General features: G+C 49.8%; 1 protein-coding gene across 2 annotated transcripts in view; it reads right to left on the bottom strand.

Moving 5' to 3' along the window:
• The window catches only part of STK11 (serine/threonine kinase 11), a 66709-nt gene that overhangs the window by 31451 nt on the left and 17660 nt on the right, over positions 1-17598 (bottom strand). For both annotated transcript variants that reach the window (XM_079960780.1, XM_079960779.1), the window contains exons 2-5: positions 10449-10532; positions 8297-8386; positions 5813-5945; positions 2595-2731 (exon numbers count right to left, since the gene is read on the bottom strand). In XM_079960780.1, the coding sequence (XP_079816906.1) occupies positions 2595-2731; positions 5813-5945; positions 8297-8386; positions 10449-10532 (444 nt within the window). The remainder of the gene's footprint in view (positions 1-2594; positions 2732-5812; positions 5946-8296; positions 8387-10448; positions 10533-17598) is intronic.

Raw genomic sequence — 17598 nt, 5'->3', positions numbered from 1 at the left:
ATATTTATTAAAAATTTTTGAATACAAATGCAAAAATAATCAACAATATAGCATATATCATGACATATTTTCAGAACCTCTTTGGACTCCCTCACATCTCCCGCTCCCACTTGCATCTTCTTAAATTTTAACCAGCAAATTATCATCTTATTTATATTCCTAAGTCCCATTCTTTTAAGCATAATCTAATCATTCTCCAAATGGTTTATATTTTCCTCGATCTACTTATCATCCTAATTCCATCTAATTTAGTGGTGGTCAATTATTTATGATCTAGCATCCTTCTTAATATTCAACCAAATTACAATACTTTTTTAAATAAATCTTGAATTTCTTCCAGTCTTCTTCAACCTTCTCTTCTCCCAGGTCTCGGATTCTGCCAATCGATTATCCGTTTGTTGGCGGTACCCTGGTACCTCGGGTTACCAACGCTTAGGGTTACAAACTCCGCTAACCCGGAAGTGGTTGCCTCGGGCTGAGAAGTTTGCCCCAGGATGAGAACAGAAATCGTGCGGTGGCAGCAGCGGGAGGCCCCATTAGTGAAAGCGTGCCTCAGGTTAAGAACGGACCTCCGCAACCAATTAAGTGCATAACCCGAGGTACCACTGTATTTATTATATGTCAACCCTATAACGCGAGAAGTTCCCTGGGTGGCTTAACGATAAAAAAGGGATTTGGAAGGAAAAAAAGAGAACAATTTAAATTCAGAATAAAGCACAAATGCATACGGCTGAATTCCTCCGTGTTGGGGTGCATCTCAGTCTGCAAAAGAGGGGTTTTGATTAGGTGCTAAGATAGTTAAAGTAAAGGTAAAGGGACCCCTGACCATTAGGTCCAGTCGTGGCCGACTCTGGGGTGGCAGTACTCATCTCGCTTTATTGGCCGAAGGAGCCGGTGTCCAGCTTCCGGGTCATGTGGCCAGCATGACTAAGCTGCTTCTGGCGAACAAGAGCAGCGCACGGAAATGCCGTTTCCCTTCCAGCCAGAGTGGTACCTATTTATCTACTTGCACTTTGACGTGCTTTTGAACTGCTAGGTTGGCAGGAGCAGGGACCGAGCTACAAGAGCTCACCCCGTCGCGGGGATTCGAACCGCCAACCTTCTGATCAGCAAGTCCTAGGCTCTGTGGTTTAACCCACAGCGTCACCTGCGTCGCTAAGATAGTTAGGGACCTACAAATTCCCAGGCCACTCCTGTACCTCCCTGTTACCAACACTGATAGGTATGAGGTTGCAACCTGTTTTACAATTTCCTTCTCCCCTGCTAACCCACTCTTGGGCCTCAAGATGGAGGTAGCACGGCTGCCTTACTCTTCTCTAGTCTAGCTAGAGTAGAACAAGAAACTTTTCTGGCCAAGTTACTAACTTCCTACAACGCGCAACTTTAACCTTTGCTTACCCTCAAGCACCCGTTGGGTTTGTGTGACTGCAAGCAAGGAAAGTCTACTCTTGAAGCAGAGTTCACTAGCTGCTATCTCATCACCCACAATCCCAATGTTGAACGCAGAGAGAGATTTTTAAAAGGTCCAGCCTACATGAGCTATTTAAGAACCGCCCTGGTGGTTATGGTCAAGGCAGGGTCTACAAACAGGACCCTGAGGTCTGCGGAGGGGGCAAGCTGTGGTGAGTCGCAGTGTGGCATAGTGGTTAGGAGTGTTGGACTAGGACCTGGCAGAGACCAGGGCTCTGATAATAATGATAATAATAATAATAATAATAATAAAAAAAAACAAAAACTGTGTATACTTGCCCTCCCTAGGGACGCAGGTGGCACTGTGGGATAAACCACTGAGCCTAGGACTTGCCAATCAGAAGGTCGGCGGTTCAAATCCCCACGACGGGATGAGCTCCCGTTGCTTGGTCCCTGCTCTTGCCAACCTAGCAGTTCGAAAGCATGTCAAAGTGCAAGTAGATAAATAGGTACCACTCCGGTGGGAAGGGAAACGGCATTTCTGTGCGCTGCTCTGGTTCGCCAGAAGCGGCTTAGTCCTGCTGGCCACATGACCCGGAAGCTGTACGCCAGCTCCCTGGGCCAATAAAGCGAGATGAGTGCCGCAACCCCAGAGTCGGCCACGACTGGACCTAGCTGACCTAACCAGAAGAGTCTGCGACCAGGAGGAGGAGGAGTATCAGGAAGAATGGACAAAATTTAATGATTATTTAGTTAAACATGTTAAGCTATTTTAATGGGAAGCAGCTTGCAGATTCTTAATTGGCTTAGGATTCTATGTAAGTGATGAATTAATATGTTTAATTTCAAAATGATACAAGATTTAAAGATGTTAACGTTCAAGTTAAATTTTATAAGAACGGCGATTTGGAAAACCGTTAAAAGGATAGGCATTGAAATTCAACCAAGGGGAAGCGAGGAAGTCACTTAACAATGTCAATAAGTGTAATTTTTCATAAGGTTATGATTTATATTTGTTTGTTTGTTTATAATTTTGTGAAAATTAATAAAAAAAATTGAAAAAAGAAAAAAGGAGGTTCAAGCCAGTGGGGTGAGGGGCTTGGCACCTGCCCAGGAACACCGCCTGCAGAGGAGGCCAAGGCCGCCGTGAATTTGCGAGTGTTGCTTGCCGGTTTTGTGCTTACAGCGTGACGCCAGCCGACCAGATGTCCACTTTGAAGCCCGAGAAGGTGTCCAGGCCGTTGGCGATTTCCGGGGGCTGAAAAGCCGGCGAGCCCTGGCTCGTTCGGCACATGTCGTCCTCTGCGAACGGGTGCAACGCCTGCGGAAGGGAGATAAACGAGAGAGGCGCGGGGAGAGAGCGCGGGTTAATCCCAGGTCAAAAGCAAAGGAAAACTGAGAATCTCCACTTATCAGCTCCCACATTCTGAAGAATCAGAGGAACGCCCTCCAGTCTCTCATGGACCAAACCCAAGGTGGGCCCTGGGGCTTTGGAAGAAGGGCACTTCTGAGCCCTGAATATTACCTTATTTTTCGCTCTATAGGGCGCACCGGCCCATAGGGCACACCTAGTTTTTGGGGGGGGAGGGGGAATAAAGAAAAAAATATTATTTCCCCCCCAGGCGCAGGTCTAAGGCAGGGGAAGCCCGAGCTTCCCCCGACCCCAGCCCCCAGAACAGGCTGCTATCCGCAAGCCTTGGGAGCCCTGCGGTAACTCCCGCGGGCTCCCCAGGCTTGCAGATATCTGCCTGAAGCCTGGAGAGCGAGAGGGGTCGGTGCGCACCAGGCTTCAGCAAAAGCCTCTCTCCAGGCTTCAGCAAAAGCCTGCATTCGCCCCATAGGACGCACACATATTTCCCCTTCATTTTTGGAGGGGGAAAAATGCGTCCTATAGGGCAAAAAATACGGTAGTTGGAGACGCGAGCACCTATTCCCGTGTTATTTTACGGGAGATCCTCATGCTGCAACAGCTCCTAGCAGAGTCCCATCAGTTGGCTGGGAGCCACACGTCACAGAGAGCGTGGAATAAATGAGAGATGGTCTCCCATTGGACGACTTCAGAGCCGGTCGTGAGCAGGCGTCTCTGAAGGCTGCACCTATGATGCAAACCACATCTGGAATACCATGTCGCCTCCAGGATGACGTGAAAGGTTTCAGGAAAGGGCAACCAAACAGCGACGGGGGGGGGGGGGCCTCCCTTATTAGGAAAGCCTGCAGAGTTTGGAACTTTTCAGTTTAGAGAAAAGGCGAGGGGGCTGCGGCATGATGGAAGTGTTTAAAATTACGCCTGGCATGGAGAAACTAGGCAGAAACTAGGGTGAGGTTAGCGGTTTCCAGTACAGTGGTGCCTCGCAAGATGAAAAGAATCCGTTCCGCAATTCTCTTCGTCTAGCGGTTTTTTCGTCTTGCGAAGCAAGCCCATTGACGGCTTAGCGGATTAGCGCAATTAGCGGCTTTTAGCGGCTTATCAGCTTAGCGGATAAGCAGATAAGCGGCTTAGAAAAAGGGGGGGGGGAGGGAAAAAAAGTCGGAAAAACTCGCAAGACATTTCGTCTTGCGAAGCAAGCCCATAGGGAAATTCGTTTTGCGAAGCGCCTCCAAAATGGAAAACCCTTTCGTCTAGCGGGTTTTCCGTCTTGCGAGGCATTCGTCTTGCGGGGCACCGCTGTAAAAACCTTCTCTTTTATGAGCTGCTTGGCCGTGGAACAGACTCCCACAAGAGATGGTGGACTCTCCATCTTTGGAGGTTTCTAGGTAGAGGCTGGATGGCCATCTGTCATGGATATTTTAGTTGAGATTCCTGCATTGCCAGGGGTTGGGCTGGATGACCCTTGGTGTCTCTTCCAACTCAAAGATTCTCTTTTTTCCTGCCTTACACACGCCATGACTGTATTTTGCTTTGTACCCAGTGACCGGTTCCCATCATTTGTTGTTTGGACTGTTTCATGTCATTCTTAATACAGTGGTACCTCGGGTTACATACGCTTCAGGTTACAGACTTCGCTAACTTGGAAATATTACCTTGGCTTAAGAACTTTGCTTCAGGATGAGAACAGAAATTGTGCTCTGGCAGCAGCGGGAGGCCCCATTAGCTAAAGTGGTGCTTCAGGTTAAGAACAGTTTCAGGTTAAGAACGGACCTCCGGGACGAATTAAGTACTTAACCCGAGGTACCACTGTAAATGCTTTCGTTAAAAAAATGCTTTCAAACATAAGTAAAACAAAGAGGCTTCGCTCACGGCGGTGCCCCCAACGAGTGGCATTTGTGGTGCCACTGAACCCGGAGGTGGCATGAAACTGCCATAACTTGCAGCCAACGAATGAGTTTTATCCAATCCCCTTTCGAAGACTTGGATAGCTCAAGTCAGACAGCTGGAATAGCTCAGTCAGTAGAGCACAGGACTCTTAATCTCAGGGTTGTGGGTTCGAGTCCCACACTGCAGGGGGTTGGACTGGATGACCCTTGGGGTCCCATTCCAACTCTAAAATTCTATGAACTTAGCGGCTGTCACCTCTACAGTCACAAACATGTATAGGAGCCCTTGAGAGGTAGGCCTTACCTCTTATATACCCCATAGGTCACCGTACTCTGTAGGAGATGTCCTCCTTTAGGTTCCAAAAAATACCAGAGGCCTGTTCTATAGTAACCAGGGAGCAGGACCCTTTGAGTGTGGCTGCCCCTATTCTGTGGGTCAGTCACTATCCACACTTCTCGTAAAGATTCTTGAGACAACAACGTCTTCATTCACTTAAGAAGCTCTCCTAGCTGGATGAGAAGTTCTATTGCCTCTGATGTTTCTTCTGCATTGCTTCTAAAAATCTCTCTTTCGTCATTTGTGTTGCTTTCTTTTTGGTGGCTTACCGTATTTTTCGCTCTATAGGGCGCACCGGACTGTAGGGCGCACCTAGTTTTTTTTTTAGGGGGGGGAATAAAGGGGGGGGGAATTAATCCCCCCCTCTCAGCCCCAAAGAGCAAAGAAGCCAAGACAGCGAGCGGGATCCATTCCACTCGCTGTCTTGGCTTCCTTTTTAGCCGCGGGGCTTGGGCGGGGGAAGCCCGAGCTTCCCCCAACCCCAGCCCCCAGAACTGATCCAGGAGCGAGGGCGAGGTTGTGCGCAACCTCACCTACGCTCCCGGAGCTTGCTGCTATCCGCAAGCCTTCGGAGCCCGGTGGGCACTCCCGCCGCGCTCCGAAGGCTTGCGGATAGCTTCAGCAAAAGCCTGCATTCGCTCCATAGGACGCACACACATTTCCCCTTCATTTTTGGAGGGGAAAAAGTGCGTCCTATAGAGCGAAAAATACGGTATCTCCTATTTTTGTAAACTGCCTTGGTGCACACAAAGAGGGAGATTCGTAGGCAAACAAAAGGCATGCCTGAGCATGGGAGCTCAAAAAACGTACCTCTGCCACGCCCAGATCCGAAATCTTCAGCGTCCCGTTGGTCGTGAGCAGGAGGTTTCCTGGTTTGATATCCTTGTGGACAATCCCTTGGCTGTGCAGGTATTCTAAGCCGTCAATAAGCTGGCAGAAGTACCTGCGTGTGGAGAGGGGAGAAGGAGGGGGGGAAATCTGGATTCAAAAAGGACGCAAAAAACAAATTCATTGAGATTCAAGTAATCCTTTCTCCTGGGCATGGTCGGCCAATTGGTGCCAAAGAAGGACAGAACTTTTTTTATGTATGCAACAACAGCAGCAAGAATACTCATCGCAAAGTATTGGAAGACACAAGATTTACCCACCCGGGAAGAATGGCAGATGAAAGTGATGGACTATATGGAACTGGCGGAAATGACTGGCAGAATCCGAAACCAAGGTGAAGAGTTGGTGGAAGAAGATTGGAAAAAATTCAAAGTTTATTTACAGAAACATTGTAAAATTAAGGAATGTTAGAAGGTTGTTGGAATGAATTAATGTGGTTTTAGCAGAAATGATATAAAGGATTAGGTTAAAATTGATTTATTAATTGGTGAAAGACGAGAATTACAGTATACTAAGATAAATTATTAGGATAAAAACAAAGCTGGAAAGGATTTGCTGAAACATTTAATTGAACTAGAATACAAAAAAGGGAGGTGTGGAGGTGGTCAAGGAAATAAGGAAAGAAAGCTATGTAAAGGTCTTGTCAGGGAACTGACATCGGAGCCAGAGGTGGAGGCAAGGCTCTCAAGCGATGCTGGAGAGGGGCCCAGCAGGGAGAGAGGGAGCTCATCGGCTGGGGAAGGAAACCAGCGTAATACCAGGGATAGAGGAGGGCAGATGGGAGAATTGGCGAGGGGGCTCCAAGACTCTTTGCTGGAGACCAGCGGGGAGAGCGGGTCCTCCGCTACCCACACCCACCCTGCGCAGAAGGCTTCCGCGCAGGGAAAGTAGGCGTAGACTTGGCATCAAAGAACTTCTTTGCTGGAAGAAGTTCAAGAAACGCCCACTGACGGATTCTGCTAGCGACTGAACAGCCACGAAGTGAAGGGCTGGCCAGCCAGGAAAGGTTTAACCAGGCTACCTAGCCAGGAGTGGCGGTAACTTACGCATGAGCAACCCCTTATAACCATTACAGGTCTGATCTGTATTTTTTTAATTGTTTGTTTGTATTTTTTATGTCTTTGTTATTTTTCTTTTTTATTGTTGTTCCTTTTTGTAATTTTCAAAATTTGAATAAATATTTTATATATATACATAAAAAAAAGAGATTCAAGTAATCGTACTGCTCTATTCTGCCATGATCAGGTGACCCCTGGAGTCCTGCATCCAGTTCTGGACACCACAATTTAAGGAGGATATTTGCAAACTGGAAGGTGTGCAGAGGAGGCGTGCAGAAATCCACGCTTGTTGCCAAACATCAGTAACATAATGATACTGCGGGAACTGGAGCACCGGAGAAGGGGAGACAAAGGTTTTCAGGAGTCGACGTCAACAGAGGTGAGGATGCCAAGGTGATCTTGCAATGAGATCAGGAGGACAGAGCAAGGGAAAACACAAACCCTTGGCCCGGTATACCTGAAGGAGCGCCTCCACCCCCATCATCCAGCTCTGAGGGCCTTCTGGCGGTTCCCTCCCTGCGAGAAGTGAGGTTACAGGGAACCAGGCAGAGGGCCTTCTTGGTGGTGGCGCTCGCCCTGTGGAACGCCCTCCCATCAGATGTCAAGGAAATAAACAACTACCTGACTTTTAGAAGACACCTGAAGGGAGCCCTGTTCAGGGAAGCTTTTAATGTGTGACATTATAATGTATTTTTAATCTTTGTTGGAAGCCGCCCAGAGTGGCTGGGGAAACCTAGCCAGATGGGCGGAGTACTAATAATCAATTATTATTATTATATTACAACTAATCCAGAATGCGGCAGCTAGACTGGGGACTGGGAGTGGCCGCCGAGACCACATAACACCGGTCCTGAAAGACCTACATTGGCTCCCAGTATGTTTCCAAGCACAATTCAAAGTGTTAGTGCTGATCTTAAAAGCCCTAAACAGCGCAGTATCCCTGAAGGAGCGTCTCCACCCCCATTGTCCAGCCCGGACACTGAGGTCCACCTCCGAGGGCCTTCTGGCGGTTCCCTCCCTGCGAGAAGTGAGGTTGCAGGGAACCAGGCAGAGGGTCTTCTTGGTGGTGGTGCCCTTCCACCAGATGTCAAGGAAATAAACAACTATCTGACTTTTGGAAGACATCTGAAGGCAGCCCTGTTTAGGGAAGGTTTTAATGTCTGGTGTTTGATCGTGTTTTTAATGTTCTGTTGGGAGCCGCCCAGAGTGGCTGGGGAAACCCAGCCAGATGGGCGGGGTATAAATAATGAATTGTTGTTACTATTCAGTTTCCACTAGCACCAAAGCCAGGACTGCTCAGACAGGGTGGGGGGGGCACATGAAAGGGCACCCGCCTTGCTTAACTTACCCATGCGCTTGAAAGACGGGGAACTTTTTGTCAGGGACGCTGTCCAACATCTCCTGCATTCCACACACGCAGTATTCCATCACCATATACGTGAGAGGAAGAGTTAAGGAAGCGGCAGCCAGGCAGGGTTAGGAAAATCACATATACGGTGATTACATACGCTTCAGGTTACAGACTCCGCTAACCCAGAAATACTACCTGGGGTTAAGAACTTTGCTTCAGGATGAGAACAGGAATCGCGTGACGGCAGCAGGAGGCCCCATTAGCTAAAGTGGTGCTTCAGGTTAAGAACAGTTTCAGGTTAAGAACGGACCTCTGGAACGAATTAAGTACTTAACCCAAGGTACCACTGTATACCACGCAGGTGGCACTGTGGTCTAAACCACAGAGCCTAGGGCTTGCCGATCAGAAGGTTGGCGGTTCGAATCCCCGCAATTGGATGAGTTCCCATTGCTCTGTCCCCGCTCCTGCCCACCTAGCAGTTCGAAAGCACATCAAAGTGCAAGTAGATAAATAGGTACTGCTCTGGCGTGAAGGTAAACGGCGTTTCTGTGCGCGGCTCTGGTTCGCCAGAAGCGGCTTAGTCCTGCTGGCCACATGACTTGGAAGCTGTACGCCGGCTCCCTTGGCCAATAAAGCGAGATGAGCGCCGCAACCCCAGAGGCGGTCACGACTGGACCTAATGGTCAGGGGTCCCTTTACCTGACCACTGTATGAGCTAATCGTCAAACGGCGCCTGAAACCTACGTCGCCACAACAGAACTCCTAGTCGCCATTCTCCCCCCCTCCCCAAAAATGAAGTTTATTGTTATTGTTGTTCATTTCACTTCTGTACTACTTTGTATTTTAAAGGGAAAAAATCTCAAAGTGGTTTATAACACATTAAAAGATTAAAAAAAATAAAATCCAGAACAAAAGAAATTCAAGCGCCAAAGAAAATATTTCAGATCCTTCTCTAAGGGACATGTTGCTTCCCCACCCCCTATTTATCTGCCTACATAATTTATAGAGCTGTCCCATAGGCAAAGTGCTCTAGGAAGCCAGTGGGGTACAGGACCTGGGATATCAGGGTTCGAATCCCCACTCGGTCACGAAGCTCACGGGGTGACCTTGGAGTCAGTCGCAGCCTCTTAACCACTGATGGCCAAACTTGGCCCCTCCAGCTGTTTTGGGACTACAACTCCTATTATCCCTAGCTAACAGGACCAGTGGTCAGGGATGATGGGAACTGTAGTCCCAAAACAGGTGGAGGGCCAGAGTTTGGCCATGCCTGCTCTTAACCCACCTCACAGATTCGTTGTAGGGAGGGTGAACCATGTACTCCTTGCAGGAAAAACGGTGGGAGACAAATGCAAGGAATAAGCTCTTTTGTTTCCCTGCTTATGAAAGCTGGTGGGGCCAGCCAGATGAAGATGTGAGTCGCTAACCTGACGCCCAGAGATCTCTACGTGGTCACAATTGGACCCACGCCAGCTGCAAAATGCGCCTGGTGAATTTCAAACACTGCAGCCAGGCCAGAAGGGACGCGGGTGGCGCTGTGGGTTAAACCACAGAGCCTAGGACTTGCCGATCAGAAGGTCGGCGGTTCGAATCCCCACAATGACGGGGTGAGCTCCCGTTGCTCGGTCCCTGCTCCTGCCAACCTAGCAGTTCGAAAGCACGCCAAAGTGCAAGTAGATAAATAGGTACCGCTCTGGCGGGAAGGTAAACGGCGTTTCCGTGCGCTGCTCTGGTTCGCCAGAAGCGGCTTAGTCCTGCTGGCCACTTGACCCGGAAGCTGTATGCTGGATCCCTCGGCCAATAAAGCGAGATGAGCGCCGCAACCTCAGAGTCGGTCACGACTGGACCTAATGGTCAGGGGTCCCTTTACCTTTAGCCAGGCCAAGGATTTAACAAAGGGAGTAAGGCCAGGGCTATTGCTTGATGGGCAGGAGTTTTAGGTAGTGAAACGTGTCTCCCATCAACTGCCACCTGATTCTTTTAACTGAAGATGGTAAGGGCTGAACCTGAGACCTTCTGCACACTATGAAATGGGTGACTTTGCTTCTTGGGTACCAAGGCAGAAGAGACTTAGAATCCACAAGGCTTGCAAGAGAGGGGAAACGCACGAAGTCTGAAGCCGTACATGCCCCAGACAGGGGAGAAAGGATATATCTTCTGCTTCTCTTCGTTGTACAAGACGTCAACCAGCTGGATGACATTCTTGTGCCGCAGCCGCCGAAGGAGCTGAATTTCCCTGGAAGGAAAAAGAGAAATATATATATGCAGGTGACCAAAGCAGAGGGAGTCAAGGGAGGACCCTCCTTTCGCTCTAGGAATGAATTCTGTTCCTGTTGCTGCGTATGGAGAGAATGGAGGCTCAGAGGCTGTTCCTCTCTTTTAAAATCAGAACCAGTGAAGCCGGTGACGGTCCTGTGTGAGTGTCTGGAGGCGGTTGGAGGATGGATGGCGGCTAACAGATCGAGGTTGAATCCTGACAAGACAGAAGGACTGTTCTTGGGGGGACAGGGGGCAGGCGGGTGTGGGGGACTCCCTGGTCCTGAATGGGGTAACTGTGCCCCTGAAGGACCAGGTGCGCAGCCTGGGAGTCATTTTGGACTCACAGCTGTCTATGGAGGCGCAGGTTAATTCTGTGTCCAGGGTGGCTGTCTACCAGCTCCATCTGGTACGCAGGCTGAGACCCTACCTGCCTGTGGACTGTCTTGCCAGAGTGGTGCATGCTCTAGTTATCTCCCGCTTGGACTACTGCAATGAGCTCTACGTGGGGCTACCTTTGAAGGTGACCCGGAAACTGCAATTAATCCAGAATGCAGCAGCTAGACTGGGGACTGGGAGTGGCCACCGGGACCACATAACACCGGTCCTGAGAGATCTGCATTGGCTCCCAGTACGTTTCTGGGCACAATTCAAAGTGTTGGTGCTGACCTTGAAAGCCCTAAACGGCCTCTGTCCTGTATACCTGAAGGAACGTCTCCACTCCCATCGTTCAGCCTGAACACTGAGGTTCAGTCCGAGGGCCTTCTGGTGGTTCCCTCATTGCGAGAAGTGAGGTTACAGGGAACCAGGCAGAGGGCCTTCTCGGTGGTGGTGCCCGCCCTGTGGAACGCCCTCCCACCAGATGTGAAGGAAATAAGCAGCTATCTTCTCTTTAAAAGACATCTGAAGGCAGCCCTGCTTAGGGAAGTTTTTAATGTTTGATGCTGTATTGTTTTTAACACTTGATTGGAAGCCGCCCAGAGTGGCTGGGGAAACGCAGCCAGATGGGTGGGGTATAAATAAATTATTATTATTATTATTATTATATTATTCCTTGTTGCAGGCACCGCTGCAGGTTGCTCTCTGAACCCACCCATCTCTAAGAGCATTCTGTTCACACAGTGGTCAACGAGATGAGTCTATTATTCTATACCCCAACGGGAAATCCACAAGCAGGTTTCGAGCACATGCGCACTCTCCCCTCCTGTGATTTCCAGCACTGGAACTCAGAAGCATTGCTTTCTCCGATCGTGGAGGCAGAGAACAGCCATCATGCCTAGTAGTGGCCGCTGATAGTCCTCTCTGCCTCCACATAGCACTCACCACTTGTGGGTCCATGCGTTTGGGGGATAAAGCACACATATGCAACCTAAGAGGGATGCGGGTGGCGCTGTGGGTTAAACCACAGAGCCTAGGGCTTGCTGATCAGAAGGTTGGCGGTTCAAATCCCCACAACGGGGTGAGCTCCAGTTGTTCGGTCCCAGCTCCTGCCAACCTAGCAGTTCGAAAGCACGTCAAAGTGCAAGTAGATAAGTAGGTACTGCTACAGCGGGAAGGTAAACGGCGTTTCCGTGCGCTGCTCTGGTTTGCTAGAAGCGGCTTAGTCCTGCTGGCCACATGACCCGGAAGCTGTACGCCGGCTCCCTCGGCCAGTAAAGTGAGATGAGCGCTGCAACCCGAGAGTCGGCCACGACTGGAGCTAATGGTCGGTGGTCCCTTTACCTTTTTACCATAGTGGAATTGGCCATACACAGATCATAGAATTGTAGAGCTGGAAGAGACACAGGGGTCATCTAGTCCAACCCTCTGATGGTCCCAGATTCAAGCCCTGACCTCTCCAGGTCAGGCTATGGGAGACCCCCTGCATGAGCCACCCCTGCCCTGTTTCACACCCTCCTAGGGTGGTTTTGCGTGGAAATGGGTCCTTGAACTTCAGTCATGCCGCTTGCTTCCTTGGACAGATGGCATGTGTGTAGCAACTAGCCTACTGTACAAAGGTAAACATCACCTTGCTCCGCCCACTTAAATGCAACGTAAGAATATCAGAAGGGCCTGCCAGATCAGGCCATTGGTCTATCAGGCATGTCCAACTCCCAAGAGACTGTGATCTACTCCCAGTATGAAAAAAAACTGGCAATGATCTAATCATTGGAGGGAGGAGGAGGGTGTGTGTGGGGTGGGTGGATTGCCCAGAGTTCTTCAGCTTTTATTTGTTAACTTTCAGTAAACTTTATTTAATCCCCCGATCGATAAGGGTCTCGCGATCTACCAGGACCAGCCGGGGATCTACTGGCTGGACATGCCTGGTCTATGTAATCCATAAACACACAAGACGTAACCGGCTGTAAGTTTGAAAAAAATGATATATACTATTCATTGTATTGAACTGTAGATATCAACAGAAGTGGCTCATAAAGTTCAATGAAAAAAAATAGAAGACGCAGTGGATAAGTTCATTCTCTAATCAGTTTATGCATAAGGTCCACATATGTGAAAGTGTCTATTCCACCTGTTCATAGAGTCCGACAATCCACACGAAAGGTTGTTGCAGTTCCACAGAATGCTTTCACAGAGTCTAAGACAAGGATTTCCGGAATATTAGCCTTGTTTCGCCATCCTGGGCTTCATCAGTAGTACAAACTCATATACGATATCACAGGACAGTGGATCTTATAGCATCGTAGGTAAAGGTAAAGGGACCCCTGACCATTAGGTCCAGTTGTGGCTGACTCTGGGGTTGCGGCGCTCATCTCGCTTTCTTGGCCGAGGGAGCCGACATACAGCTTCCGGGTCATGTGGCCAGCAGGACTAAGCCACTGCTGGTGAACCAGAGCAGTGCACGGAAACGCCATTTACCTTCCCACCAGAGCGGGACCTATTTATCTACTTGCACTTTGACGTGCTTTCGAACTGCTAGGTTGGCAGGAGCAGGAACTGAGCAACAGGAGCTCACCCTCTCGTGGGGATTCGAACCGCCGACCTTCTGATCGGCAAGCCCTAGGCTCTGTGGTTTAACCCACAGCGCCACCCGCGTCCCTAGCTGCTACTATACTTCCGGAAATCCTTGCTGCGAACTTTATTGCTTGCAAGTCCTTCGCTGTGGCCTCGAGCTCCCCCTTCTTTGCAGGAATGGCATGTTGGGAGAATCCTGGCCAGCGCTGGCTTGTTGCAAGAGGCTTGCGCAAAGTGTTTTGCAAAGCACTTGCGAGGCTAAACCAGCGACGCAAAGGGGCGCTTTGATTTCTAGAGAATCCGCCCCCCTCCCTCCCACCCTGCGCCCGGCCTTCCTCTGCGGTTCAGGCTGCCAGTTCTTGGCAACCTCTGTTGCTTCATTCTGACACCCAAAAGCTCAAAAACAGGAAGAGCGACTCAGCTCAGTGTCAAGCTTTGGGGGAAAGGGAACAGCTGATTGGCAGCAGGAAGGGAGAGAGAGAGAAAAGGCGACTCGTGAGGAGGCTCCGGCTGCCAAGCAGAGGATGCTGCGCTTGTACAAGGGGACAGACTGTTCCTTCCTGCGGTTTGGGGCCATGTCTGCCCACTACCCCACCCCTCGGAGCGAGGCCCTGTCCGCTTCCTGGCTCACTCCCAAGGTAGATGTTGTGGACAGCTGCAGTATTCTGACAGTGCAAATTGCAGGACACCATATAAAGGAAGCTGTAGCCGCTCACTGCTGCCATCTCTGTGCAGCTGCAGCTTGGACAGACATCTTGGGTTGAGCTGCTAGACCAGGGGTAGGCAACCTAAGGCCCGGGGGCCGGATGCGGCCCAATCGCCTTCTCAATCTGGCCCATGGACGGTCCGGGAATCAGCGTGTTTTTACATGAGTAGAATGTGTCCTTTGATTTAAAAGGCACCTCTGCGTTATTTGTGGGGTCTGCCTGGTGTTTTTACATGACTAGAATGTGTACTTTTATAGTGGTACCTCGGGTTAAGTACTTAACTTGTTCCGGAGGTCCGTTCTTAACCTGGAACTGATCTTAACCTGAAGCACCACTTTAGCTAATGGGGTCTCCTGCTGCTTGCCGCCGCGTCGCCAGAGCACGGTTTCTGCTCTCATCCTGAAGCAAAGTTCTTAACCTGAGGTACTATTTCTGGGTTAGCGAAGTCTGTAACCTGAAGCGTATGTAACCCGAGGTACCACTGTTTTTAAAATGCATCTCTGGGTTATTTGTGGGTTATAGGAACTTGTTCATTTCCCCCCCCCCTTCAAAATATAGTCCGACCCACCACATGGTCTGAGGGACGGTGGACCGGCCCATGGCTGAAAAAGGCTGCTGACCCCTGCAGCTCAGGGACCAGAACCATCCGGAACCAGGCAAAGCGCCACCGGCAGGAGGCAGCCACACGCTGCAGGGGAAAAGTGCATCAAGGGTGTCCGGGACAAGGTAACTTGTGCAAGCGAGCCAAGCCACACACACAAACATACCGGGGGAATTAACACACACACACACAGAGTCTGGCCTACAGTGGTGCCCCGCAAGACAAACGCCTCGCAAGACAGAAAACCCGCTAGACGAAAGGGTTTTCCGTTTTGGAGGCGCTTCGCAAAACGAATTTCCCTATGGGCTTGCTTCGCAAGACGAAAATGTCCTGCGAGTTCCTGCGGGGTTTTTCCCCTCCCCCCCCTTTTCCTAAGCCCTAAGCCGCTTATCAGCTGATCCGCTAAAAGCCGCTAAACCGCTAATAGCGCTAATCCGCTAAGCTGTCAATGGGCTTGCTTCGCAAGACAAAAAAAACGCTATACGAAGAGCCTCACGGAACGGATTAATTTCGTCTTGCTAGGCACCACTGTACATCCCTTTGGAGAAGAGCTGTAGCTTAGTGGCTGAGCAAAGGTTTCGAAGGATTTGGAACTCTCCCAGCTCCTACCACTACACCCCCCTGCTTTCCCAGAGTACAGTCGTACCTCAGAAGTCGAATGTCTTGCAAGACCAACATTTCGGCTCCCAAATGCCGCAAACCTGGAAGTGAGTGTTTTGGTTTGCGAACGTTCTTTGGGACCCAAATGTCCGCCGCAGCCTCCGATTGGCTACAGGAGCTTCCTGCAGCCAATCAGAAGCCACGCCTTGGTTCCCGAACGTTTTTGAAGTCGAATGGACTTCCGGAACGGATTGTGTTCGACTTTTGAGGTACAGCTGTACTTCTTTGATGGGGCAGCTCTATAAATTAAGTAGGTAAATAAATAGGGGGAAAGCCAATTGTCTGAAATATTTTCCTTGAAGCTTGAATGTTTTTTTCTGGATTGTTTTATTTGATGTTTGAATATGTTGTAAACCACTCTGAGATTCCCCCCCCCCACTTTAAAATAAAAAGTGGTATAGAAATGAAATTAATAATAATTATTTCATTTAAAGAAAGGCGCCTATTCTGATGTGGCGACCGTAACCCAGGTTTGAGGGGCCATTTGGTGGTTAGCCATACAGTGGTACCTCGGGTTACATACGCTTCAGGTTACAGACTCCGCTAACCCAGAAATAGTGCTTCAGGTTAAGAACTTTGCTTCAGGATGAGAACAGAAATCGTGCTCCGGTGGCGCAGTGGCAGCAGGAGGCCCCATTAGCTAAAGTGGTGCTTCAGGTTAAGAACAGTTTCAGGTTAAGTACGGACCCCCGGAACAAATTAAGTACTTAACCGGAGGTACCACTGTGTCTATGTATGTGTGTGTGTGTGTACACACACACACACACACACACCTCTGAGTTTCTAACACTGGCTTTGTAGCCCAGGGAGAAGCACCCACAGCATCCAAAAATCACATCCCTGCTGAAACATCTGTAGAACCCCAGGTAAGTTAAGGCTGAGCCAAGGCTTCCCCGCGGACTGTCTACCTCCCAGACCCTTTTCCTTAGGACTTCCTCTCTGGGCCCAGCTTCAAAGCTCCGGCCAGCATTGCCCTAGCAACAAGTTCTTTAAAAGGACAAGAAGTTCGCCGACAGGTTCACGCAAGGATCTCCCCCTCTGTTTACCGTCACCATGACAAGGCAGGATGTTGGAATCTGGCCGGTAGCCAAAGGCAGCCAGATGGCCAAATCAGCAAGCGAAAAGCAGCGGCAGTGGGAGGGAGAGAGGAGGGGAAAAGAGAAAAATAAACCTCCCCTGGCGTGATCGAGAAGCTTCTCTCAGAGAGCCAGAGAGGGACGCTTGTCCCCAGCCACTAATTCAGGTGCGCTGCTCTATTGAACGGCAGAGTACAGGAACTCAAAGCAGATAACTCTTTTCACTTTGAGGGCCACATTTCCTCCCAGAGGCCGCAGAGTGGCAGTGGGAGGGGCTAGGGGCAAAAGTGGGTGGAGCAAGGTGATGTTTACCTTTGTACAGTAGGCTAGTTGCTACACACATGCCATTTACTGGCCAAGGGAGCCGGCGTACAGCTTCCGGGTCATGTGGCCAGCAGGACTAAGCTGCTTCTGGCGAACCAGAGCTGCGCACGGAAACGCCGTTTACCTTCCCATTGGAGTGGTACCTATTTATCTACTTGCACTTTGAGGTGCTTTCGAACTGCTAGGTTGGCAGGAGCAGGGACCTGAGCAACGGGAGCTCACCCCGTCATTGCGGGGATTCGAACTGCCGACCTTCTGATCAGCAAGTCCTAGGCTCTGTAGTTTAGACCACAGCGCCACCCGCGTCCTATGTACTATGCTGCATCACTTAAAAAACAAAATCCTTGCGGGCCAGTTAAGGGCACCTATCCAGCAAATCTGTTGTTCTTAAACCCAATCCATCGTGATTAACCGACTAAAACTAATATGGTAGGCCGTGCAACCATATTGGTAGTTCAGCCTCCTGCAACGCAGGAAACAAACTTCTGCCCCATGTGGGGCTCGATCCCACAACCTTGAAATTAAGAGTTTTGTGCTCTACCGGACTGAGCTATCCCAGGAACGATGGGGGTGGGTGGGAACCCTTTCCAGACTGCAAAAGTTTCCTTAACAGCTGCCTGGAGGAGAACTTGTTCGCCATGGGAGAGCCATTAAGGCTGGGCCACTGCAAAAACACACACACACAGTGAACTCATACGTCCACATTCCCAAGAGCTCCCTGGGAAG

Source organism: Podarcis cretensis (genome assembly GCF_951804945.1).
Source record: "Podarcis cretensis genome assembly, chromosome: 18".
Classification (NCBI taxonomy): domain Eukaryota; kingdom Metazoa; phylum Chordata; class Lepidosauria; order Squamata; family Lacertidae; genus Podarcis; species Podarcis cretensis.
Note: the sequence above shows the minus strand (reverse complement) of the source record. Positions and strands in the feature narration are given on the sequence as shown.